The following is a 27,166-nucleotide window of genomic DNA, read 5'->3' on the forward strand; positions in this document are numbered from 1 at the left end:
TCTAAAGGTGCTGGGAAGTTCACAGTCATATGTCTAAAGAACAAATAAGTCAGTTAAAAATAGTTGAGTCACCTACTTAGGCGGCTGGTGGAAATTATTTTAATAAGGTGTGACTCTAAGACTTCCTTGATTTTCTAGGTACTTTGAGTAGAACACAATCTCACCTTCTCTTCTTATGAAAAGTTTGCCCCGAAAGCTGTCGCTTGGTCCTGATAAGTGACATCACTGCTGCAGCCATGCTCGAGTTGTCCAAGTCATTTCCCCGCTTCCCTGTCCTCCAGTACCCATCCAAAGGCATGGCTGACCCTCCCTGTAGACTCTGGTCTTATAAACATCCCTCTGTTCCTCTCTGCTTCTCCATCAGCACTGCTCTGTCCTACCTCACACGCAATTCCTCCTTTCTGGTCGCTCAGCATTCTGTGACCATCCACACCCCATGCATCCATCTTCTATCCTTCAGTCAGAGATGCTTTTAAAAACACATATGAGCATGTGTGCACCCCTGGCGGATTCATGTTGATGTATGGCAAAACCAATACAATATTGTAAAGTAATTAGCCTTCAATTGAAATAAATACATTTAAATTAAAAAAAAAACACAGGCATGGCATTGAAGGATATTGAGGTAGCTTGACTTTAAACAACAAAAAAAATAGAATATAAATGAACATTTGTTTATCAAAAACTAAAAATCATGTTTTAAAGTTTAAAAACATGGAGATTCTTGGGAATATTGTGCAAGTTAATATCCTTTTTAAAGCAATGCTTAAAGACCCTTCAAGCCTAGAGGGGTATCTGAATGAACTTCTGTATTTGGGTAACTAAGGGAGGTCAGTGGTAAAGAACCTGCGTGCAATGCAGGAGACACGGGTTTGATCTTTGGGTAGGAAAGATCCCCTGGAGATGGAAATGGTAACTTACTCCAGTATTCTTGCCTGGGAAAATTCCATGGACAGAGGAGCCTAGCGGGCTACAGTCCATGGGCTCACGGGAGCCAGACACGACTTAGTGACTAAACAACAACAAAGGACAAACCAAGCACTGGAAACATAAAAGCGATAGAAGCAGGGAGAGTAAGAGGTCTGCTCCTCCCACCCCCCGCTTTTGTAAACTTTTAGATGTATTTAGAATAAAATAGCTTGGAAAAAGGAGCAAGTCCATGCTGAGTTCTTTGCCCATGTTATGAGTCACCATCATTGGAGGGTTCCTTTAAACTCAGCTTCTGAAATCTTGCCTCCCTTCAAGGGCATCATTAACCACTGTTTTATTTCTGCTCTTATTTCCTGTCCCCAAATGAGGTTTGGCTACACTTTGATGTTTGACTTGTTAGCTCTGACCATGTAGTTTAGAAGAAATTTTAGAAACCTCTGGTCTGCCCCCGGTGTGGTTGTTTCTATGAATACCACTCACTTTCTTTTGTTTCTTGTTACTGGTGGTCCAAACTGATTGCCGGTAACAGAGTGTCTTTACTCCCTTGTTTCTTCCAACTATCCAGAATAATTTTACTTTCCTTAAATAGTTTGTACATTAAGAGTTAATTGTGGCTTCACAAGTTTCTACTCGAGGTGTACATACGTCAGCAAATTTCAGCCAAAATTTAAGTGGACTTCAGTCTGAATTGAATGGATAATTCCATATTTACAGGGAGTTTTTATGTCCTTTCCCGCCAAAAATGTAAAGTTTAGTGTTGAGTTATTAAAGTCTCTAGGATCTTAGAAGGTAAAATAGTTGCCCCGAAACTGTATTTGCTTTATAATTTTCAGTGTCCAGTACACTTAAATCAGATTTACAAAAAGTTTATCTAACTACCACTCAAGTATTATAATCAAAACAATTTAAATTATAATGAAAACTTTTTCTGTTTAAAAATACACATCAACCTATCACATCAGTTATATTTTTTAGCTCTGTACAGAATTTCTTATTTTTTAGCCCTTGTCCTCTAAAAAAAAGGTTAAGTTGAATTATTAGGGGAGTTTTTCAAGCATGGGGCCAGTTGAGTACAAGGTTTCCTCATTTGCAGAGTGGTGAAGTAGTCCTGACCAACTGCCTCTGAATAGGGTGCGTGTTGGGCTAGTGCAGTTTATTAATAGTGCTGCACACATGCGTTTCATCACTGTAGCACTCTGTTAAAATGAGATGTCTTAAACACATCACCTGCATGTGGTGAAATATGAACTGCTCAAATTGAATGAATTGCTCAAATTCTGTTCCAAATTTAAAATATATTTTAGTGTCCATAATTGAACAAACTATGTTTGTATAAAAAACACAGTGTTGAATGAAAAGTGTTTTTTAATAACTTAAAAAGTTTTAGTTTTATTTTTTTATTAACTTTTTAAACAGTTCTGGCTTTTAGCAATTTAAAGTCCATATTTTATTGCATTTCTTGTCTAAGTTAATCACTGAAAATTAAATCTAGTAAATAAACTATGTTACTTCTAGAAATATCACAAAATAAGGTGAAAATAATAAAAGAGTAAGCATAACACACAACATCCGTTTTCATCCTCAGTGAGAAATTTTTTGGCAATGCTTTCTTTGATGATTTAGTCTTCTTTGAGTTAAAAAGAAAACTTCACTTTTAAAAGTTTTATCATTTTTATGAGTTTTTCCTAGATATATTTTTTCTATTTTAAAGGTTGAAACTGGTCTCTAAGCAATGGTGAGGAATATTTTCTAAAACTAAATTTATCTGTGAATTGATACTGCACATAAAAAGCTCTCAGAGTTATATCATAGAAAATATTTTGGGGTCCAAGGAATATTATAAAATTCTATGTTAAATAATAATATTTATAAACTTATCATTAACTATTATTCATTTTTAAACATATTTTACCAGGCTTCCTTAATGCTTTACAAACACTAATAAAAACTCAGTTCAGCTGCTCAGTTTTGTCCAACTCTTTGTGACCCCTTGGACTGCAGCACACCGGCTTCCCTGTTCATCACTAACTCCTCAAACTCATGTCCATCGTGTTGGTGATGCCATCCAACCATCTCAACCTCTGTCATCCCCTTCTCCTGCCTTCAATCTTTTCCAGGATCGGGGTGTTTTCAAATGAGTCAGTTCTTCGCATCAGGTGGCCAAAGTATTGGAGCTTCAGTTTCAGCATGAGTCCTTCCAATGAATATTCAGGACTGATTTCCTTTAGGATTGACTGGTTTGATTTCCTTACAGTTAGTGTGATTTTATATAATTTCTTTAAAGTAGGTAAGAGGTCATTTATAAAACTAAAGTAGGGAGAATATAAACATCTATTGGATGAATATAAAAATACAGAGCAAATCAGTAATGAAAGTGGCTAACAGTCTGAGAAATCTTGAGAGATAATGTCTTATCCACTTCTTACATTTCACTGTAATGTAAATATTAGAAGTTTGTTCTCTCAGATCTACTAAGAAAAAAATCAATTGCAAAATATCAAAGAACAAGGTAGAAAAGGTACCTAAGCTAAGAGCCCAAGTGTACTGGCAGAGTAGCCTGCTTTGCTTCATGGGGTAATTAGAAATGATAGATTCCCTGCAACACCTGCTGGGTGCAGTTTGCTCCTAGAGACCAGCAGATGTTCCAGCCCTGGTTTAATGCTTAGAGTTATCAGGGGAGTGTCAGTAAACGCAGTTGCCTAGAACACACCTGAGAGTCCCTAAAGGGTAGGCTCAGATATCCATATTTAAAAAAAAAAAATCACTATCCTACTCTAACATCTGATTTTAATGCTCAGTGATAAGGTATTGGCTGATCATTGGGAACCATTTGTTTTCACTGTTTGTAATTGCTAACGTGGACCTGGTATTCAAATCACCTCTAAATATGAGTCTCATATTCAGAAGCCCAGGTGTAGAAAACAGAAAAAGAAAAAAAAGAAAGAAGGAAAAAAAAACCCACTCCCTTAACCATGTTGAATAACTAGATCGGATTCTGAAATGGAGGGAGTTGCAAGGCACAGTCCCTTTTTCTTTTATGAATTCCTAATAGTTATATTTTATTCTTGAAAAGGAAAGTGGAGCAGATGAATAAGGAACATGGGAGTTGGGGGTACAGCTTAAGGGGTTAGAGAAACTGTTATTGGCCTGTGTGCTGTGAAGTTGCACCCCCACAGGGAGCCTGCCCAATTTTAGGCAATAGTAAGCTATCTTTGAATGAAGAAACAACTCTGGACTGTATCAGAGAAAAGAGACCGTTTCTCTGATTTTGAGGGTGCTGTTTTATTTTGCTGTTATTAATTTATTCCCTTGTTTGAAAGTTTGCAAACATAAAGTCACATAGTAAAGGACTGCTAAAGTCTGTCTCCTTTACACTTAACCACAGTGCAGCCTTCTCTCCAGATTGACTAGACAAGTATGTATGGAAACGTTTTGAAAACCAATGATAATGCAAACATATTATTAGCCTTCGTTATCAGCATGTCAGTCTCTCCTTGCTAGTGTTCACTCATTCCTCTCTATTTCCAACATCTAGCTCCTAATAAGCACTTAATAAATAAGTAACATTATTTTTTTAAAAAAAAGGATAAAAACACTGACAGATTAAAAACTGAAGGTTTTCTTTCTGCAAATATGTGCCCCTCCCCATGAGATACTGTGTAGCTTTAAAAATCTTTTTCCTGCAAAGGCAGAAACAGAGCTTATAATTTTGTATCTAGTTAAATGGAACCGTATGATTGTGTGGTTTTATTTAAGTCTTTATGATGTACCTGGATATTTTCAACATCAGTGTTTAAACATTATCCTTGATTTCTAACCACTGAAGGATAGTCTGTAGTATCCACATAATGACATTTTTATGTTGACTTCCCTATTGAATGGGCATTTTGTTTTGTGTCTTTGTTTTTGTATCTGATGTCTGATACGTCTATAAAATAGATTCCTAGAAATGGTCCTGATTCTAAAAGCACATGTAATTTTTTGATATGACGCCAGACTGCCCTTGAAAAGAGACTGTCTCAGTATCTGTCACCTTAATAGTGTGTGATAATACCTACTCCCACATCCCACCAGCCTGGGTACCATTACACTTCTTTATTGTGTTAAATCACATTTAGTGGAGAAAATGACATTTATTGTTACTTTACGTTTGTTACTGATACTTTCGGAACACTGTACCTAAGTCCAAAATATATACTGTAATATAAATGGCAAGTAATGTATTTGATTTACTATTTATCAAACTGCTGTTCTGTTTCTATTTTTTTTCAATTTCTGTTAAAGTATAATTTTTATATTTAAGTATATTCTCTATATGTCATAATTTATATAACTGTTATCCTATTGTTGAGCATTTAATGTCTTTTCAATGCCTTACAAAAATCTCAGCTGTGAAAAATGCCTGTACACGTGTTTTTTTCTCTTCTTTATGAATAATTTATTAAAATAAATTCCAGTTAGTGATATTGTATTACTGGGTCAAAGGTTTAACTTTTTATGACTCAGTAAAGATTGTTAAATTGCTTTACAAAAGTGATATCATTTTTTATGATCAGCAAGATCATATTACTACTGTAATAGATTCTTGACTAACTTTCTGAAGAATGTTAGATTTATTATTCTAAATTTATAGAACTTGTATAAGTTTACTTTCATAAATTGTACTTTGCGGATTATATACAGAGAATGCTGAGATATGTATTTATATTTTCCATGTTTAACAATGCCCACTTTATCATGCTAACTGAAAGCAACAGGATACACAATGAGGTATAAATTAAATATATCAAATTATATATACCTCAACAGTGGATAACTTTAATTTTTATGCCTTTTTGTTTGTTCCTAATTAATCACAGTGTGTATACCCAGGCTGAATGTCTGTCATGTATTCTTGAGGTCAAAAGATCTGTCTCTTTCTTTTAGGAAATTTACCAGTGGTGTGGATCGTCTTGCAACAAGTATGAGCGTCTGAAGGCCAGCCAGGTTGCCACTGGCATTCGGGACAATGAAAGGAAAGGAAGATCTCAGCTAATTGTGGTAGAAGAAGGGAGTGAACCATCAGAGCTTATACAGGTATTATGAGTTGTGTAGGTTTTTAAAAGCTTGCCACTCTAAGCTGTATGTGTGAGCGTGTGTGTTAGATTTAATAACATCTCTGATAAGCTCAGATTAGGTAAGAGGATGTATCAGAGTTTTCTAAGTCATGGTACTAGGAGAATAGAGTATCACAACTGTTTTTCCCCACCACTGGAATGACTATCAAAGGAAGCCTTATTCCTTATCTTCTGTGATATTCAAGGACTGATAGGTGGGCAACACCTTTGAGATTGACTGTAAGAAAATATTTTGGAAGAAAAACAATAATTTATTTGAGCTTCTCAACTTTTTTTAATGTAGTGATTTTTTTCAATTTGAAAATTAAGTATTTCATTAAAAGAATGAAATAAAGTCTTATACCAGGTGATTAAATACACCAATGTTTTAACTATTTCAGTCATTTTAAATTAAGATTTATAGTATAGGTAAGGCACTTATAATTTTAGTATAGTTGTTAAATTAACATGAATTGTCTGTATGGCTCTTTACATCTCTGTCATTTACTTAATCAGTATACCAGTCCTGAACACTTAGTTGTGAACAGTTTTTCCCTTTTAAGAACACTACAGTGAGTACCTGAGTCTAAATATTGTATATATGCCCTTAAATAAGATTGTCAGTCAGAGGAAATAATCATATTCAACTCTCTAAATACATGTTGGTAAACTGATTCCCATTCATTTATTTAACAAATATTTATTGAACTCCTGTGTGAGCTAGGCCCTAAATATTTGTACCAGTTGCTGCTTCCTTGCGTAAGCACTGTGTTCCTCATGACTTTACAGAGCCCTGTCAGCATTTCCTATCTTAGTACCTTTTTGAATCTTCCCATTTTTCTCTTTGAGTTTTCATTTCTCTAATTTCCTAGGATATTACACCTTTTCCCCAAAGATTTTAGCCATTTGCACTTAAATTTTTCTAAAGATAGTTTTATAAACATATATTTTAATATTTTTTATTTACAGCAATTTAATGCATTAAATTAAATTATATTAAATTATTTAATATATATTTATTATATTTCATTATTATAATTAAATTAAATTATTATTAATAGAGTTACCTGAGCCAATGCTAGGCTACATAATCCAGTAAATGAAAATTATATAATGGAATCATTTTATTGATTATAGTGTCTTTAAACTTTTTTACTTTAATAACCACTAAACACAAATTTTCACGTTAATGTTTTAGAAATAATTTGAATTCAGTGGGAAGATGATCTTGGTGTAACGCTAAGAGAAAGGATAGGCTGTAAAATTTTATGTGTAATATTATCTTAATATGAACGTTTATACCATATAGCTGTATATTCATATATACATTTATATCTGGAAAGAAATATGCTGAAATATTACCAATATTATCAATAATGTCTTTGACTCTGGATATATGTCTTCTTATTATCTTCCTCTTCATTTGTGTTTTCAAAATTTATCATAATGGATTCCTTTTACAATCAGAGAAAAAAGACCATCTGAAAAAATAAAATTAGGAATGGCTTACCTGGGTTTTCAATAGTCAAAATTACATTACTAATAAATTAGACCTTGAAACTACTTACAGCAAATTCTTGATCTTTTCATATTTTTTAAAGACCTCTCTTCTGGAAATGTGACCATCATGTAAGTTATCTAATTCTCATATTGAGAAGCAAAAACCTATAAATTAGATGTATTTTTGATTGATTGTAACCCCTTGCTTCAATAGCTAAGTTTTGATAGAAGTGGCCCCTGGAACACAACTGGTCCTTGCCGGGAGCTGGAGGGAGTGTTGCATTAACTGTCAGGCCAACTTCTCCATGTCATCTTGGAAGTCCCTTAAACTCTCATTGTCTCTGGTTCCTCATTAGTAATGTGAGGATTAGCCAAAGTGGCTTCTTGGGTCCCTTTAGGTGCCAATGATCTGTGATTCCACATGTTTAATTACCAGTCACTTTAGTCTGTTCTGGGGCTTCCCTGGTGGCTCAGAGGTTAAACCGTCTGCCTTCAATGTGGGAGACCTGGGTTCGATCCCTGGGTCGGGAAGATCCCCTGGAGAAGGAAATGGCAACCCACTCCAGTATTCTTGCCTGGAGAATCCCATGGACGGAGGAGCCTGGTGGGCTACAGTCCACAGGGTCGCAAAGAGTCGGACAGGACTGAGCGACTTCTCCTTCACCTTAGTCTATTCCAGAGAATGAAGCTGCTGAGGCTGAGGGCCTTAACTGTACATATGTACTTTTGATGTCTTTGCTTGTTGGATTTCATTCAGAGTTCTGAGAAATAAATCCTTAAGTATGACTGTATGATGCTGTTAAATTAAAACAAGGTAATTCAAATCTGAGGAAAAAATTTTGTAAAAATGTAACTGATTTTAAAATATTAGAGATAGGAATAAGGGACGCACTGTTTAATATAAAAATGCTTTGTCTGTGCTTTAGGGGCTCTTTGTTTTCTTAAAAAACTCCTAGAAAATGCCTACTTTGTTTCTGTTTAGTACATTCAATGTATACTGCGTTATGATTGACAGTTCTCACAACTGATCTGAAATGAATTTTCAGTGGAAGCCTTCTTTTTTTGTTGTTGTTAAAAAGCATTCAATGGGAAGTTTTGTTTTTAGAAATGTTCTTTTGTAGCTTGATTACCTGGGTAAGTAGTTGTTTGATGAATTAAGTATGCGCTTACGATAAACTAGTTTGACTTTTAGGCCTTCTTAATGTTGTACCTGTAACAATAGAATTCAGAAAGTTCATGAATTTGGTTGGGAAAAAAAATCACAGTTTCATTTTCACTAACCTCTTCATGAAAAATTCCTCCAGTTGTGAATGTAGTTAATAAACCACAGTAGCACGAGCAGAACCTGTGACTTTTCAGATCACGCTATAGGTATTGCAGACAACTTCAAAATATTATTTATGCTTATCACTATTTGGTAATTATGGCAGTTATTAGACTTGCTAGTCAATAATATTATGTAATGAGTATATGAAGGAGCTTATTTACTACTTTATCATGTTTGTTTTTTTAACATATATTTTTATTTTTGATGCTTGTATTCTAATATAATTGGTTTTCATTGTAATAGTGTTTTATTTTAAACATTTTAAAAATACATTCATTAGTAGGGGTTCACAGACTTGGCAAAAATGGTCCAAAGTGGTCCATAGCACAGGGTCAAAAAAAGGTTACCTTGTTTAAGATGATGGAATGCCACTTTTTTTTTTTCTGAGATTCTAATGCAACTGTTGACTTTGCTAGAGGATTCTAAAAAATCTTTCAGAATATCTTCTAAAACTGATCTTTTAAGTGACTCATTTTTAATGAGAATTTTAAAAAGTTATTTCCCAAAATTTTGAAAGTCTATATATGAAGGTTGTTAATGGCTTGAACTTAAGGACTTTTCAACCAATTAAATGATGCGATTGGCATGATTCCATATTCAATGCTGAATTTTTGGAACATGTCTGTAACACATTCAAGTGATCAACATAGAAAATAAAGAAAAGTAATTTTTCTGAGAATCTCTTGAAAAATTGATGTTTATTTAGAGGTGGTTCAACTATCTATTGATCACAGTATTGTAATATTTTCACACTGTTTTCATATGGCTTATCTCTAGGATGATCATACATTTATAATACTTTAAAACCAAACACACTGGAGAGTAACGGGGGGCGCTAACCAGACAGGACATCGCATGCATTAACAAGAACCGTCTGGGGAAACAGGATGTGTGGTCAGCCTCTTCTCTGTATCTTCAGCACTTTTAAAAGTCATATGCCTAAATAATGAAAGTGATACTATAAGCATAACTAATTAAAGCCTGTAACTAAGGTCGCATTTCCTCTGTGCTGGTTTTCTCCTCTTTGTAAGCATATTTACCATGAAAAGCTGCATATAAATTATGTAAAGCTTTTTTTCTTCGTCTTTTTTCTTTTCCTATTTAAAATAATCAGTGAATGTGAAGGAAAATCAAATATCTCACTAGCCCGAAGGTCTCAAACTTTCATTGTTGGTTCTACTCATTCTCTAAACATCAGGAGGGAGGAAGAATAGCGAAGATGAATAATTTATCAGTATGTTTTATAGACTTTCATTTTTAAAAAAGACAGCATCTTGCTATCTATAGGGTAGATAGCAAAAAGAAGGAGCAAGTAGTTTGAAACAACAACAAAGCAACTAACCAGGAGAGAGTTGTTTTCAGTGTAATTTAATGAACTTGTTTAGCCCATAATCACTGTACATGCTGGAGAAGGAATCCTGGCAGTAAAAATACTACAGGGAAATTATGAACAGATGCTGTGTTGTTGAACTGTTAGATTTCTTGCTTCTATAAAACGCACTAAGGCTCCCTGGAAAGTCATATGTACAATCATTGTTTTAAATTTTGGATTACAAGAGAAAACTGGAAAGAACACTTAGAATGTCATATGATAGTTCAGTCAATCAGTGTTTATTGATCACCTGGTTGGTTCCCAATCAAGTTCAGAGGCCACATTTCATTGTCTGATTGAGAAGATAAGCATGTACTGAATCTAAAACATAGCCCAAGAGTAGGAACAGATTGCAGGGTCCTCAAATGCTGGAAAGCATGGTCAGAGTGATGCCATCAGAAGCCGAAAGATTTCTCATGATAAAACTTATGTACTTTATATTACCTTTTTTTAAAATTTATTTTTTGAAGTATAGATAATTTACAATGTTGTGTTAATTGCTGCTGTACAGCAAAGTGATTCACTTATATATACATTTTGTTCATATTCTTTCCAATATCACAGGATATTGGATATAGTTCGCTGTGCTATATACAGTAGGACCTTATAGTTTATCCATTCTGTATATAGTCGTTTGCATCTGCGAACCCCAAACTCCCAATACATCCCTCCCAAACTTATGTATTTTAAACTGTGTGAAAATAGCATATAAGATAATCTCTAGAGGATCTCCCCATATAGTAATTATGTTCATCTTGTTATTATAAGTCATAATTGCTTGAAAATAAGAAAATTTATTCAGTCATTTTTTTGCCAAGTTGATTAGATACTCATGATGGATGATGGATATTTATATTTAAGATCTGAGTATCTTGTAAGTAAAATCTAAAGTTGAATTATAAAGGTGTTTCTTAAAGTATCCTTTAGCGATGTCTGTTTAGACAAAGAGTAAAACTTTAGTTATATTTCCCCAAAGTACTTTGCCCAGTGAAATTTGTGTCTTAATTATGACGCTACACTAAATTCCGTGAGGGCAAGGTACTGCCTTATTATCTGTGTGACCTTCGCAGCTCTAACTCATGGCTCGTTCATATGAAGATAATTAATACAATTAACTGCGAACTTTAAGTTACTAGATAACCAATTACATTTGTGTTCCTCTTGCATAGAGGGTAGTATTGCTTTAAAATTTTTCCTGTGTTTTAGATGATAGTGTTGGCAAAGATATGAAGAAAGCCATATGACTGATTAACTTATAAATCTGACAACATTGATATAGGAGCAGTTAGTGTTTAGATAAGCATAATCTATATATTCTGCTCGTCTTCTTTCTATAAATCAACAGTTACAACTTATCTCCTGGAAAGTGATAACCGACTCTTGAGCTTATCTGCCTTCCCATGTATTAGGTAGACTGTATGTTCTCCAGGTGAGAATACCTAGTCCAGGAAGAAATAGATAGCTGATGGTCTAAAACTGTTCATTCTGTGAAAGCGCAGGCCCCCAGGAGCTACATTTGGGTCTTGCCATCTGTAAAATCTTCCTTCTCAGGTCTAGTCACTTCCCCATTTAGTGTTCAGTAAAATTGGACACCATTTCTATGTTTGTTCACGTAGAGTCCAAAACCCTCCTCTCACTCTAGCACACACCAGTGCTGGCCACTACCCCTGACCACTTTGAATGGTCACTGTCAATAATCCTGGTGCTGCCTCTCCTGATGTCTGTGTTAAAAGTAATACACTCCATGAACTCTAAGAAACTATAGAGACGTAGGGCTTTATTTTTGAAATCACCCTACATATTTATTTTTCTCCAATACTTTACATTAAAGGCTGGGGTACTAATGCATCCCAAGGTTGTACAATTTGAATTTACAGGAAGTAAAAGCAGGAATGCTTTTGAATGTTTAATAATCTAAGCACTGGAATAGTCATACATTTTTATCACATAAAGTAAAAGATGAAGAAAAAGCAAGTTAGAATTTGCAAATTTATAATTCTGTTGACATTCCATGAAGCTTCTTCGTGGAAATGTTTGCTTTCATAGCATAATCTTGAGTTTACTGGATTTATATGGGATTATATTTTAATCTTTTAACTAAAATAACATTGTATATTTGAATCAAGCTTGATCATTTTGAAAGTGATACCACAGAGAATAGGAGAAACTTTATTTTCTGGGGGTGATTTTTGATTAAATGTATCAGCCCCCATTTATCTTTGTAGGATAGTGTCAAATGAACCAAAGAAGTACCTCTAAATAGAAATTGGGAGCTATTTTGAAAATCCCCTCATGACAATTTTGGAACAACGAGTATGTAGTATTTTTAAAGGGTCTAAAGATTTATAGGGAAATAGTATAAATAAGAATAAAAATCACAGGTTTTTAGTGTTAGGGAAAAAACATGGGTATTTTGAACTCCTTAAATGTAAAACACAAGGTTGTTTTGGGGGGTTTGTAACACACACACACACACACACACACACACATCACTCATTAAATTAGTCTCTGTTGCTCTCTTGTGTGTGTCCTCAGTCACTAAGTCGTGTCCAGCTCTTTGTGACTCCATGGACTGTCGCTGGCCAGGCTCCTCTGTCCATGGGATTTCCCAGGAAAGCATACCAGAGTGGGTTGCCATTTCCTTCTCTGGGGGTCTTCCTGACCCAAGGACTGAACCTGCATCTACTGCAATGGCGGGCAGATTCTTTACTGTCTGAGCCACCGGGGAACCACCTCTCACCCTCTTAATTCCCTGTTAGTCACAACTTTATGCTTTGCGAGGATGGACATCTGAGTTGCGTAAGATATTAGTTTGGTCAGTAGGCACAGTAAGCATATTAACACTAAGAGACAATAGAAAACATTTTGTTAGAGCAATGTGCTTGTTAGAGAAGTACACTTCTCTTTGTGTGCTATCCAAGTAGCTTTAGCTTCCTTGTTTACCCCTCCTTTATTTTCCAGCCTCTTTTACTTCTTGGGAAATTGAACAATGTCTTACATACTTTGGAATTTCCTAGTCATGTCGCGTGGTGTCTGGCACCCCAGAGAAGTTCACCAGAATTTGTTGTGTGATTGAAATAACATTGTTATTCAATGTGGTCCATTTATGGGCTTACCATTCAAAGATTTTTGAGGTAAGAGGATTAAAAATATTTGCCACTCTCTCTAGACTAATCCTCATATTACATATTAAGTAGAGAGGAAGTATCAGAGGTACCAGCAAATAGAAATCTTTCCATTTCTTCTCTCTGTTGCAGTACACTTAAATTATCCCCCATTTTGCTTTACAGTAAATGATACTTTGTACACATGCCAAATCAACAGAATTATAGTGACAAGTAGGGCATGCTGCAAGGCTATGCTTCTAACAGCACTACAATTGCTGTAGCTACTTGTATCTACCACTTATTGATAGCTTATTTTCTGTGCCAGGCACTGTTCAAGGCGCTGTTCATTTGCTATTTATTTTAACAAATATTTTTATTGGGTGCTTCCTCAGTTGCTTCAGTTGTATCTAAATCTTTGCGCCCCTATGGACTGCAGCCTGCCAAGCCCTTCTGTCCTTGGGATTCTGCAGGCAAGAATACTGGAGTCAGTTGCCATGCCCTCCTCCAGGGGATCTTCCCAACCCAGGGATTGAACCTGGGTCTCCAGCACTGCAGGCAGATTCTTTACCTCTGAGCCACCAGCCAAGTCCTGGCTAGTATTTAATTCAGATACCCACTTTGTTCCTCATTGGCTCATCCAGTGGGGGCAGTTGAAATATTCTGAACAAAGATAAGAAATATAGTAAAAGTATAGCTAACCATAAACTATAAGAAGATGATTTTTCAAATAATTTACTTTATCACACCAAAGTTCAACATAAAGATTCATGACCTTACTGATAAGATGTCACTTTATATAGTCCATCCAAGCTAATACTACTTGGCAAGCTTTTCTGAATGAGGTAATTTCTCCTTTAGTTTGTAGCTGAAGTGAGGGAAGAGTGATAAGCCCTATCAACAGAATAATGCAGGTTCATGACAGATGGCCTGTATGGAAGGGTGGCACTTCCCTATATCTGGATTGATAAACGAACACAAATATTACACTAGAATGGCATGTTTCTCTATTAGTAATATTTCTCCTCATGTTTGCTGTGATATTAGTGATTATATATATGTCAGTTCAGTTCAGTCGCTCAGTCGTGTCCGACTCTTTGTGACCCCATGAATCGCAGCACGCCAGGCCTCCCTGTCCATCACCAACTCCCGGAGTTCACTCAGACTCATGTCTATCGAGTCAGTGATGCCATCCAGCCATCTCATCCTCTGTCATCCCCTTCTCCTCCTGCCCCCAATCCCTCCCAGCATCAGAGTCTTTTCCAATGAGTCAACTCTTTGCATGAGGTGGCCAAAGTACTGGAGTTTCAGCTTTAGCATCATTCCATCCAAAGAAATCCCGGGCTGATCTTCAGAATGGACTGGTTGGATCTCCTTGCAGTCCAAGGGACTCTCAGGAGTCTTCTCCAACACCACAGTTCAAAAGCATCAATTCTTTGGCCCTCGGGTTTCTTCACAGTCCAACTCTCATATCCACACATGACTACTGGAAAAACCATAAGTGTATACAAATAAAAAGAGAGAGAGTAAAAAAAAAGAACTGATAGTAAGACTGTATTTCTTTTGGCAGTTTCAGGTGATTTTTTCTTATCCCTGTGCTAAGAATTAACCAGACTCAAATATCAAAGGGATAGATCTCTGAGATTTAGTGATTCACAACTCATTGACATTCATTTTGTAAATTAAATATTAAAATATATAATAATAATTTCATCTTATTCTCCTTTACATGGGTAAGGGCAAATGGTTCACTATTTGGCTGAAGTTTCTGTCCACTTTTTCTTCTTTCTAGCTGCATTTTTCTTTAGGTGATGCAAGTGCTTCTTACCAATGACACAAAAATTCAATAACCTAAGAAACAAATTTGTCACCGATTTTATTTTCTGCAGAGGAGGTAAAACAAGCAGCTCCAGGACAAACATCCAGGGCCTTCTTGCAACTGGCATTGTTGTATGGGCCGTGCATGGATAAGCTAGTTTATGAAAGGCTGTTGCTGAACTACGAAAAGACACCGGGATTCTTGGTCTCCGGAAGAGAAGAATTCAGTCCGGGGCCAGAGACGAGGCTTAATCGCTCAGAGCTTTTGTGTAACAAAGTCTTATTAAAGTATAACGGAGATGGAGAAAGCTTCTGACATAGACATCAGAAGGGGGCAGAAAGAACACCCTCCGCTTGTTTTTAGCTGGATATTATATAGTCACTGGCACCCCACTCCAGTACTCTTGCCTGGAAAATCCCATGGATGGAGGAGCCTGGTAGGCTACAGTCCATGGGGTCGCGAAAAGTCGGACACGACTGAGTGACTTGACTTTCACTTTTCATTTTCATGCATTGGAGAAGGAAATGGCAGCCCACTCCAGTGTTCTTGCCTGGAGAATCCCAGGGACGGTGGAGCCTGGTGGGCTGCCGTCTATGGGGTCACACAGAGTCGGACACGACTGAAGCGACTTAGCAGCAGCAGCAGCAGCAGCAGCAGTCTATTAATGAAAGAAAGGAATGTCTTAAAATTCAGAATGGCACCAAGCCCCTCATCCAGAGGATGTATTTTGGGATAATCTTGGCACCAGGGGAGTCATCCAGGGCCATAAAATGGTTGACTTGATTTGTATGGCAGATTACCATACAAATAGTTTCATTTACATAGATTAGGGGAACAGAGTCTGAGTATAACATACTGGTTTGTCAAGTTGGTTCTGAGCCATTAGGCATTAGAGACTTGAAGACAAAGTCTGGGGTAAATGCATAGTATATTAACATAGTTTAAGAACATTTCCATAAGAAAAATGCATTGGTTTACTCAAGGTTTTAGAATAGTTAACTTCAGGTGAACCAGACGTCATTATGGCAGCACAGTATTTTAAGGGGAACCTCCTTTTTAAATTTGAATAGAGAAGGGAAAAAAAACATATCACTAGTTTGTTTCCTCCTGCCACTTAAGAGAGAGATAAAAAATGTCTGACTCTTGCAGGCTTTTTCCTCTGTTTGGAGACCCCTGGCCTTCCTGCCTGTTATCCTCTCACTTACTTCATAAATAGCCCTATGAAGTGGATACATTTATTATCCCCTGTCCTGGTTTATGTTCCTCAAATGCCTATTCAGGGAGAAGGACTTGGGAGCAGATTGTTATTTGGAAGATGATCCTGGAAGCACGGAGTAAGAGTAAAATGAGGCAATAGTTAGTTAGTAAGTTACGTACTGCTGTAGGCAACTGGGACTTAGTCCCAGAGGGATCCTCTCAGAGACTATATGGAAAACACTTCAGAACTGGCCTACTGAAGGCTGAGGTGGCTGCAGGATTTAGCTGGTAACTCTCATCCCTCATTGGTTGAGGGTTGCTAAGTCACTTCAGTCGTGTACGACTCTGTGCGACCCCATAGATGGCAGCCCACCAGACTCCCCTATCCCTGGGATTCTCCAGGCAAGAACACTGGAGTGGGTTGCCATTTCCTTCTCCAGTGCATGAAAGTGAAAGTGAAGTCGCTCAGTTGTGTCCGACTCCTCGTGACCCCATAGTCTGCAGCCTACCAGGCTCCTCCGCCCATGGGATTCCCCAGCAAGGGTACTGAAGTGGGATGCCATTGCCTTCTCCGGGTTGAGGGTTACCCCTTTGGTATTAGGTCCCCAGAACCTCCAGGTGCCTTGTGTGTGGCTATGGTACAGCTTCTTGGCCAGATCATGCCATCAGATAAGAGAGCAGAAGGCTTTGGTCTTTAAGGAATTACTTGCTGATTGAGTTTGGGGGTAGACCCAGGTGAGATGGGCAAAACACCAATAGCATCTCTGCATCCTCACTCTATGAAGAAAGTCAGAGAGAGCTTATATAACTTGCCCATGTGGGTTGCGAATAGGACATCTGTGGTTCACATATCATGGCAGATTTTCATTCCATGGCAGATCTTAAACATGCGGAGAGATGGAACCCACATCTGTTGATCTTCCAAAATTTTGCTATGCATTTTTGACAGTCATACTTATTTTGTGTATTCCATACTGAAAGTGTTCGTTTTTGTAGCACAATTTTTGTGCTCAATGGGCTGGCTTGACCCTTTATTTTAAATCACTTAGGATTAGCGTGCAGCCTTTCATCCATACTGTAGAGGCATTAGGTGCAGAGTAATTGGGGTAGACATTTTCTTCGAAAGACAATACGTTGTTTTAATGTGACTGTAAAAGGTAGGCAGATATTTTTCAAGCACCTCAGAGTACATGAAAGCCATTTTGAATTTGCTCAGTTAAATGTTGGTGCTTGGGAATTTTCTGAATTAAATAAAGAGGAAACTTTCACAACTGTCTTGTCATAAAACTCTACCTAATCTGATTAAGTTTTCTATGTAAGTCAGGTTTATTTACCTCATTTAATCATCATCATAACTGTGAGTGGTATTAATTATTATACCATTTTAAATATGAGAATAAGGTCACCGACTCATTTAGTTGTGGGTCCATCCAGCTCAGATTGTCTAATATTAGTAAGTGAAGGGATTGTGAGAAAGACAAGGGTGGAGGGTGCTCATTGTGAAGCATAAAGATTAGGAACCGTAAAGGCCAATGATGAAAGTGTCCATTCAAGCACTGATCAGATAGAAATGTCCAAATGGGTTTGAGATCTTACAAGTGAAGTGAAGTGAAGTTGCCCAGTCGTGTCCGACTCTTTGCAGCCCCATGAACTGTAGCCTACCAGGCTCCTCAGTCCATGGAATTTTCCAGGCAAGAATACTGGAGTGGGTTGCCATTTCCTTCTCCAGGGGATCTTCCCAACCCAGGGATCTTACAGGAAAAGGTTTAATAATCCCCAGAAGAAGCAGAAAGCCTAGAGTCTTTAAGATTTGACCCAGGGCAACCTCCAGACCACCAACCTATGCTAATTTGTCCACAAGATTAATTCTTTTTGTGAAGGTATGGGCTTCCCAGGTGGCGCTAGTAGTAAAGAACCCACCTGCCAGTGCAGGAGATGTAAGAGACGTGGGTTTGATCCCTGGGTTGGGAAGATCCCCTAGAGAAGGAAATGGCAACCCACTCCAGAGTTCTTGCCCGGAGAATCCCATGGACTGAGGAGTCTGGAGGGCTGCAGTCCACAGGATTGCAAAGAGTTGGACACGATTGAAGTGACTTAGCCCGCATGCATATGAAAGTCAGAAATGCTCGGCAGACTTGTCCTGATGGTTAAGATGAGTGAGCCATGCTAACAAAGCTGATACCACTAAAGGTTTAAGTTGTATCACTGTACCCAGCCCAGGGTCTCTCCAAATACACAGTGCCAGGGCTTCATTCAGCATCTTTGGGGCTGGGATTCAGACGTGAGAGTTCTTTATCATAACTCCTAGGTGGTTCTAGTATGCAGTCAGCAGAAAACAGCTGCTTCAGTTGTAAGTTGACATTCTGGCTTATATATTTTAACAACTTGGGAGTTATGTTTCCATGTTAAAAAAAATCATGTTAGCTATATGTAGTATAATTTGTGGATTAGCTTTCTATATTATAATAATTTATGAGTTAACTTTCTCATGATGTTGACTCCTTAAGTTGACTCTACAGTGTGGATGTTACAGTAATGCTGAGGTTCAGGTCTCCGTCATGATCAGTTCCCCTAGGCCACAGTGTTCTCTGCATCCTCCTGAGCTACATTGTCAAATGGGGCATGTATTTGACGTGTGAGACACAAGTGGCTATTTAGGTTTTGATTGAAATTAGCTACAATTAAATAACACTTAAAATTTAGTTACTTGGTGACATTCACCACATTTCAGGTGCTCAGTAGCTACAGGTAGCTAGTGACTACTGTATTGGATCACAGAGATATGAAACGTTATAGTCACAGAAAATTCTACTGGACAGCCCTGAGCGAGATAATGAAACGAAGCTCTCTTGTAGACATTCATTTCACTTTTGTCCTTTTATCCAAACAGGTATTTTACATGCTTTCCCTCGGTCTAAAATACCTTACCCACTATTTGATGTATTAAATTACCCTTTATATGACTTATCAGTGAAGGGATAAAGGTGTTTTAGAGGTGGGGAAGTACATCAGTGAGAGACAGCAGGAGGGCAAATGTTGCACTGTTTCCATATTAGGTGGAGCTGGCTACAGGAGGGTGCCACTTTTCTCAGAATTGCCTGTCATTTTATATGAGTGTTTCTTCCCTGTTATCAAATATTAGTCTTATCAAAGACATAAACTGTCTCGAAGTAAGTAAATATACTGTAACTATGAGGCTGTACTTCACTTGAACAATTTCTTTCTGTTCACCATATGCTTGCACTGTATTGATCTTTTTTCCAGTTAGGGAAAGGAAATAAGACACAAAAACTATTGAGCAATTAAAATTTTAGCTCTTAGAATGCAGAAACTTACTCTGTTTGTAGTGAAAAAAGAAGCAGAGCCATTTACAGTAAAATAATTAAGGTAAAGACAATGCCATGTATCATTCTCTTAAAAGCACTGCAGTAGGAGTTGGAATTCCAGGGGGTTAGTTACATCCTTGCTTCAATGTTTTTAAGACCTGGGCCTAAGGCACACTCCTAACTCATTTTCCTAATCTTGCGATGAAATTGGGTTGAGAAGTACATAAGACCCTCTGTTTAACACTGTAGGACTTGACACCAGTGTAAATAATTTTTATCCCAGGTGATTTGGAGTTTGAGTTATATACTGTTCTTCTTCCAGGCCACATAATTATCTCTTCTTTTCTTATTATTTACTTCAATTTCTTACTGTAAAGTGTCCAAGCATCTTGACGTTTCTGTTGAATGTCAAAGGAAGGAAAATGGATCTTGTATGAGCTATATTGCAAATGTTGGAATTTTATATCCAAAACAGATGGCTCTGGCTAAAAGCTTCAAAATAAAGACAGTTGCAAATGTGAGAAGTCAGTAAGGATTATGAAAATATAGCAAAGTTTTCCTTAACTGCTTGATCCTTCTTTCTAAGAAAACAAATTTACACATGGGCCAACTTATGCTTAAAACAAAGTTGCAGTGGTTCCTACAAAAGAAACACACAAGATGCTGAGGATGGTCTTGGCACAGGTCATGAAAACCTAGAAATTCTGAAGATAGGGGATTGTGAATACAGAGCTAGGTTGTGTGTTTGCTTTAATAATTTAATATAAATATCTCCTGATATTTATTTTAGTTGTTGTTTAGAATTAGAGTTGTTTTGAATTGAGCTCCTGTTGAAGGCAAAGAATAAAGGGCAGAAAAGAAAGTCTAGGCAAAGAACAAAATTGTATTTTCACAAATTTCCAACCTCTTTAATATATTTGGAGTAGTTTTTACATTGTTAAGCATTTCCATTATGTTACTGATAAAACAGAGAGGAAAAGATACAGATACTCCCATTTTTGTATTCACATCCCCTCTGTAACAAACTAGGCCCTCATCTGTAACAAACTAGTCCCTGTGATCTTTGGAGCTACTTCATTTCCTAGCTGAAAACTTAAGAACCCTGGGGCCCTGCTGCTGCTGCTGCTGCTAAGTCAGTCGTGTCCGACTCTTAGCCACCCCACAGATGGCAGCCCAACAGGCTCCTCTGTCCCTGGGATTCTCCAGGCAAGAACACTGGAGTGGGTTGCCATTTCCTTCTCCAATGCATGAAAGTGAAAAGTGATAGTGAAGTCGCTCAGTCGTGTCTGACTCTTAGTGACCCCATGGACTGCAGCCCACCAGGCTCCTCTGTCCCTGGGATTCTCCAGGCAAGAACACTGGAGTGGGTTGCCATGTCCTTCTCCAGTGCATGAAAGTGAAAAGTGAAAGTGAAATCACTCAGCCGTGTCCGACTCTTAGTGACCCCATGGACTGCAGCCCACCAGGCTCCTCCATCTGGGGTTCTGCAGGCTAGAGTACTGGAGTGGGGTGCCATTTGGTAACTCCTTCTACGTCTTTACATTAACAAGTGCTTCTTCGGTCAAAATGCCTAGAGCTGTTAGGGATCCAGTAATATTTACTATCCTTTGGTGAACTGAGGGAGTACGGCTGAGACAGAAGCCTAAGGTAGTCAGGCTTCCCTGGTGGCTTAGTTGGTAAAGAATCTGCCTGCAATGCAGGAAACCTGGGTTTGATCCCTGGGTTGGGAGGATCCCCTGGAGAAGGGAATGGCAACTCACTCCAATATTCTTGCCTGGAAAATCCCATGGATAGAGAAGTCTGTTGGACTCTACAGTCCGTGCAGTCACAGAGTCAGATACGATTTTGCGACTAAACCTCCATCACAAAGTTAAAATGAAGTGGTAATTACTCTCGTTTAAGTAAGGCAATGGCACCCCACTCCAGCACTCTTGCCTGGAAAATCCCGTGGATGGAGGAGCCTGGTAGGCTGCAGTCTATGGGGTCGCGAAGAGTCGGACATGACTGAGTGACTTCACTTTCCCTTTTCACTTTCATGCATTGGAGAAGGAAATGGCAACCCACTCCAGTGTTCTTGCCTGGAGAATCCCAGGGACGGGGGAGCCTGGTGGACTGCCGTCTATGGTGTCACACAGAGTCGGACATGACTGAAGCGACTTAGCAGCAGCAGCAGCAGCAAGTAATAAGTTACTACTGGGAAACAAATACGAGATGTCAACATTTTTTAAATAAAAGTTTTTATAGTTTTATTAAAGAAAAATACATGTTTGTTGTTGAACATTTTGAATTAGTCATAGTAGAGAAAGGTATTACCCTAAGTCCCACCTTTGAAAACAGAGTAACCAAATTTTCTCAGTCTTTGTTTTCACATACATAGCTCAGTGCTTTTGTAAGAAAGAGTTCATACTGTAGATAATGCTTTGAAATCTAAATTTTTACTTGAAATGTTGGGTAATCATTTTCCTAATCATCAAATAATTTTCATACTATAATGACTGTAAAATTTTCCACTGTATTGCTATAGCCTAATTTATTTAATCAGTTCCTTCCATGTTGAGCATTTAGGTGGTTTTAATATTATAAAACAGTGTAATGAACATTTATCAAGTTAATTTTAATTATTTCTTTAGAATAAACTAGAATAGAAGGATTGAATCAAATGATAGGTGTCCTTTTTTTTTTTTTTCTATCCAAGTCATTTATTTGAAATGCCATCATATTCCTTAATGTGCATTTATATGCATATGTTGACATGAATTACCTTACACATAAGAGTAAATAGAGTACAGTGTTGGTGATATAGTGGTGAGCAGAGCTGCCTTCCAAGTGTGAGTAGACATAGTTGGTGGAGGAACTCTTTCTTATCTCTGACCTGTATATTTTAAAAACATTTCGTGAGTGCTGTTGATGCCACACATGCATTTTTCTGAAAATTTATTAAATATTAAATATTCTTCCATATCTTTAAAATACAATTATAAAAGAAGTGGCCACTGTTCATAGCTTAATTTATGAAGCTTGCTTTTAATAATTTAGTAGCATACCTGGCTAAACTATATGTATACAGAGAAACATGCTCTGCGTGGCTGTGATCTTCACAAGGTAAACAGATGGGTTTTTTTGTGTTAGGATATGTGTTTAGTGGACTTTTCACGTATCTTGTGAAGTATGGTCAACAGAGTTAGCTGGATAGGCCATGCTTTTAAGGTTTTTGTTTCTGTTCATCACTTTGAAAAATGTTCCTTCTCACCAGAATGCCTGGTAGAATACTGAATTTTTCCCAACACTGGATATTGTCAGTTTCTTCCTAACCTCTGACGATTTTATGGATAAAAAAGTATCATAGTTTTACTGTTTTACATTTTTTAGCAGCTCTTTCATGTTTGTTTTATCTTTTTTAAGGGCTGTTTGCTCCCACAACACTGATAGATGAAAGAACTCCTCTCTTTCAGCCTTTAATGCCCACAGCATAGGCAGAACTGCGAGGAAAGGGGAGTAGACAGATAGGACTTTGAGCAAAATGAAAGCTATGCAGAGAGGGAGAGTACTCTACGCATTGTGTATAGGATGAGTGCTGCATGGAGTATTTGCTGGCATTATTCTGATCAGCATGGGAGAAATAAACATGACAATAAATAGAAATATACAATCTCTGCTTTGAAACACCCTCTGTTTCATCTCCAGTGACAAGTCCTCAACAGTTGAGTGAAGACTTTTTGACATAGCTTGGAGACACAGCACAGCCTGCTAGTTAAGAACATATACTCTGGAGTCAGAGTTCAAATCTGAACTTTGTCACCTACTAGCTGCATGAACTTAGTCTTTTTTCTTCAGGCGTAAAATGGGATAATGAAAGTGCCACCTCAGAGCTTGTTATGAATATGAAACAATTTAATAAATGTAAAGTGCTTAGAAAGGTGTCTGGTACACACTGATATATAAGCATTGGTTATATTAAGTGTGGCACATTATGGCACTTGAAAAGTTTTAGTTGAATACATGCAACATAATAAAAAGCAATAAATATATAAATGCATTCCACTACATGGTGTTTAGACAAGTGGGGTACTATCATTAATGGATAATTTTCAAAGAAATAAAATCATCAATCTCAGACAGGTATAAAATAACCCATGTCAAGAAAATTGGAGATATCAAGGGAACATTTCATGTAAGGATGGGCATGATAAAGGACAGAAACAGTAAGGACCTATTAGAAGCAGAAGAGATTAAGAAGAATACAAGAATACACAGAAAAACTGTACAAAAAAAGTCCTAATGACCTAGATAACCATGATGGTATGGTCACTCACCTAGAGCCAGACATCATGGAGTCTGAAGTAAGGTGGGCCTTAGGAAGTATTACTATGAACAAGGCAAGTGGAGGTGATGGATTTCCAGTTGAGCTATCTCAAATCCTAAAAGATGATGCTATGAAAGTGCTGCATTCAATATGTCAGCACATTTGGAAAACTCAATAGTGACCACAGGACTGGAAAAGGTCAGTTTCATTCCAGTCCCCCAAAAAGGGCAATGCCAAAGGATGGTCAAACTACCACACAATTGTGCTCATTGTACCTCCTAGGAAGGTTATGCTCAAAAGGTTATGCTCAAGCTAGGCTTCAACAGTATGTGAACTAAGAACTTCCAGATGTACAAGCTGGATTTTGAAAAGGCAGAGGAACCAGAGATCAAATTGCCAACATTTTTTGGATTATAGAAAAAGCAAGGGGATTCCAGAAAAATAGCTACTTCTGCTTCATTGATTACTTGAAAACCTTTGACTGTATGGATTACCACAAACTGGAAAATTCTTAAATGGATGGGAATGCCAGGCTACCTTACCTGTCTCCTGAGAAACCTTATAAAAGATTTTATTTTGCTGGACTCCAAAATTACTGTGGACGGTGACTGCAGCCATGAAATTAAAAGACACTTGCTCCTTGGAAGAAAAGCTATGACAAAAATAGACAGTGTATTAAAAAGCAGAGACATCACTTTGTCGACAAAAGTCCGTATAGTCGAAGCTACAGTTTTTCCAGCAGTCATGTATGATTATGAGAGTTGGACCACAGAGAAAGCTGAGTGCCGAAGCATTGACGTTTTTGAACTGTGGCATCGGAGAAGACTCTTGAGAGTCCCTTGGACTGCAAGGATATCCAACGAGACAACGCTAAAGAATATCAACCTTGAATATTCATTGGAAGGACTGATGTTGAAGCTGAAGCTCCAATACTTTGGCCACCTGATGCGAAGAGCCAGCTCATTAGAAAAGACCCTGATGCTGGGAAAGATTGAAGGTGGGAGGAGAAGGGGACGACAGAGGATGAGATGGTTGGATGGCATCACTGACTCAATGGACATGAGTTTGAGTAAACTTTGGGAGATGGTGAAGAACAGGGAAGACTGGTGTGCTGCAGTCCATTGAATCACAAAGAGTCAGACATGACTGAGCAACTGAACAACAACCAGAATCTCAGCCTCAACACGTAGCGGTGTGTAAAACAATCACTTTGCTTCATTGGGTATCAGTGACATTTTCTGTAAAATGATAACAGTATCTGGTTCACGGGAGTTCTTATAAGGTTGAAATTAACATGTGTCTAAAGCTCCTTATCCAATGTGTGACTCACAGGAGACATTCAATAAGTGGTAGCTATCACTATGCTGAACAGTATTGTGCTAATTGTAATTAGCTGAATCAACCAAAGAGTTAATTGCTCGGTTTTGGTTCTGCCACACCCAGTCAACCTAGGTGACAGTTACATGCAGCTTTATGTACCGCCCTGGGGAAGGAGAGTGCATGGGTGCTGGGGAACGTGGAAAACAGCAGCCTGATTAGAGGACATGCTGGGAAATAATGCCGAGTACGTTACATCCAGCCTCTGGAGGTGCCTTGGGATCCAAGCAGAGGGGCTCTGTCAGTAGCATCCCGTTCAGAATCATCTCCAAGGAGTTGGAGCTCTGTCAGTAGCAGCCAGTTCAGAATCATCTCCAAGGAGTTGGAGCTCTGTCAGTAGCATCCCGTTCAGAATCATCTGCAGATTTCTGGTGCATGCCTGTGTGCTAAGTCGCTTCCATTTTGTCTGACTCTTTGCAGCCACATGGACTGTAGCTCACCTGGCTCCTCTGTCTGTGGGATTCGCCAGCCGAGAATACTGGAGTGGGCTGCCATGCCCTCCTCCAGGGGATCTTCTCAACCCAGGGATAGAACCCACTTATCTTATGGTTCCAGTATTGGCAGGCGGGTTCTTTACCACTAGTGCCACCTGGGAATCCTGCAGCTTTCTGGGTTTCACCTCAAATCCACTGTAGCAGTTGGCAGTTGGGAATCTGTATTTTATCAAGTTACCCAGATGGTGCTTGAGCGCATTGAACCTTAAGAATCACTACTGCCAGGCTTCCCTGATGGCTCACTGATAAAGAATCCCCCTGCCAACGAAGGGGACATGGGTTCCATCCCCAGTCCAGGAAGATTCCGCACGCCTCGAGGCAGCTGAGCCAGTGTGCCACAACTACAAAGCCTGTGCTCTAGAGTCTGGGAGGTGCAAATACTGAAGCCCACGCTCCCTAGAGCCCTGCTCCACAACGAGAGAAGCCACTGTAGCGAGAAGCCTGTGTACCCTCCGCAACTAGAGGAAAGCCCAGGCATCAGTGAAGACCCAGCACAGCCATAAAGAAATAAATAAAACAAAAAAATTGAAAAAAAAAATCACTACCCCAGATAAAAGATGTAAATCTTATCTGGAGTCATCTTCTTGAAACACTGAAGTGAAGTAAGGAGTCTTCCAGCCATTGTAAAGAATAACTTTCTGGGTAAAAAGATGAATGGGGCCCTGAAGGCAGGAGGGAACTGATAGGAGTAGGCATAACCTGTGACTTGGGTGATGAAGAACTTCACTAGGGTGGAGGTTAATGTAGACAGGGATCGGAGACTTTCAACATCATCAGTTAAGAGGGAGAATCTAATGACTGAGCAGCTAAGAGATTCAAAATGAAGGACAGCAGGTATTCAAACCTGATGTCATGATTTTAAGTCCAGGTGGAGAGAGGAATAGAGATTCACTGACATGGACAGAGAATGGTCAGTTTTGTGGAAAGATAAAGCTGTTTGGAGCATGTTAGAGGATGGTGGTACTTTTAAGTGGAAACTTACAGGAAATAATTGAAGGAAAGAGGGGACTCCAAGCTGGAATGACAGGTCTTGGTTTAGGTGAAACTTTCAAGGAGCATTCTCAGATTCTCTGTTTCAGAATTAAATATGTCCTTTAACCCAAACTATTGATTGCAGACTACTGTCTTCATTGGAGTAGAACTTTAAAAGGGTATATGACATCTTTCACTGCTCTTACAAGGAATACATATTTCTAACCAAGATAAAATTGTTATAAAAAAAGCAATTTGGTTGCATTTTAACTTTTGTCTTGATCCTACTTTTAGCAAAAGAAGAAAAACTATATTGCAATCATTTAGTATGTTCAATAATAAAAGGATT

At 38.1% G+C, this 27,166-nt stretch overlaps 1 protein-coding gene across 1 annotated transcript in view; it reads left to right on the forward strand.

Annotated features, from left to right (window-relative positions):
* The window catches only part of SCIN (scinderin), a 78,431-nt gene that overhangs the window by 20,502 nt on the left and 30,763 nt on the right, over nucleotides 1-27,166 (forward strand). The window contains exon 4 of the mRNA XM_068972613.1: nucleotides 5,857-6,006. Coding sequence (XP_068828714.1) covers nucleotides 5,857-6,006 — 150 coding nt within the window. The remainder of the gene's footprint in view (nucleotides 1-5,856; nucleotides 6,007-27,166) is intronic.

Source organism: Capricornis sumatraensis, chromosome 5, assembly GCF_032405125.1.
Source record: "Capricornis sumatraensis isolate serow.1 chromosome 5, serow.2, whole genome shotgun sequence".
Classification (NCBI taxonomy): Eukaryota; Metazoa; Chordata; class Mammalia; order Artiodactyla; family Bovidae; genus Capricornis; species Capricornis sumatraensis.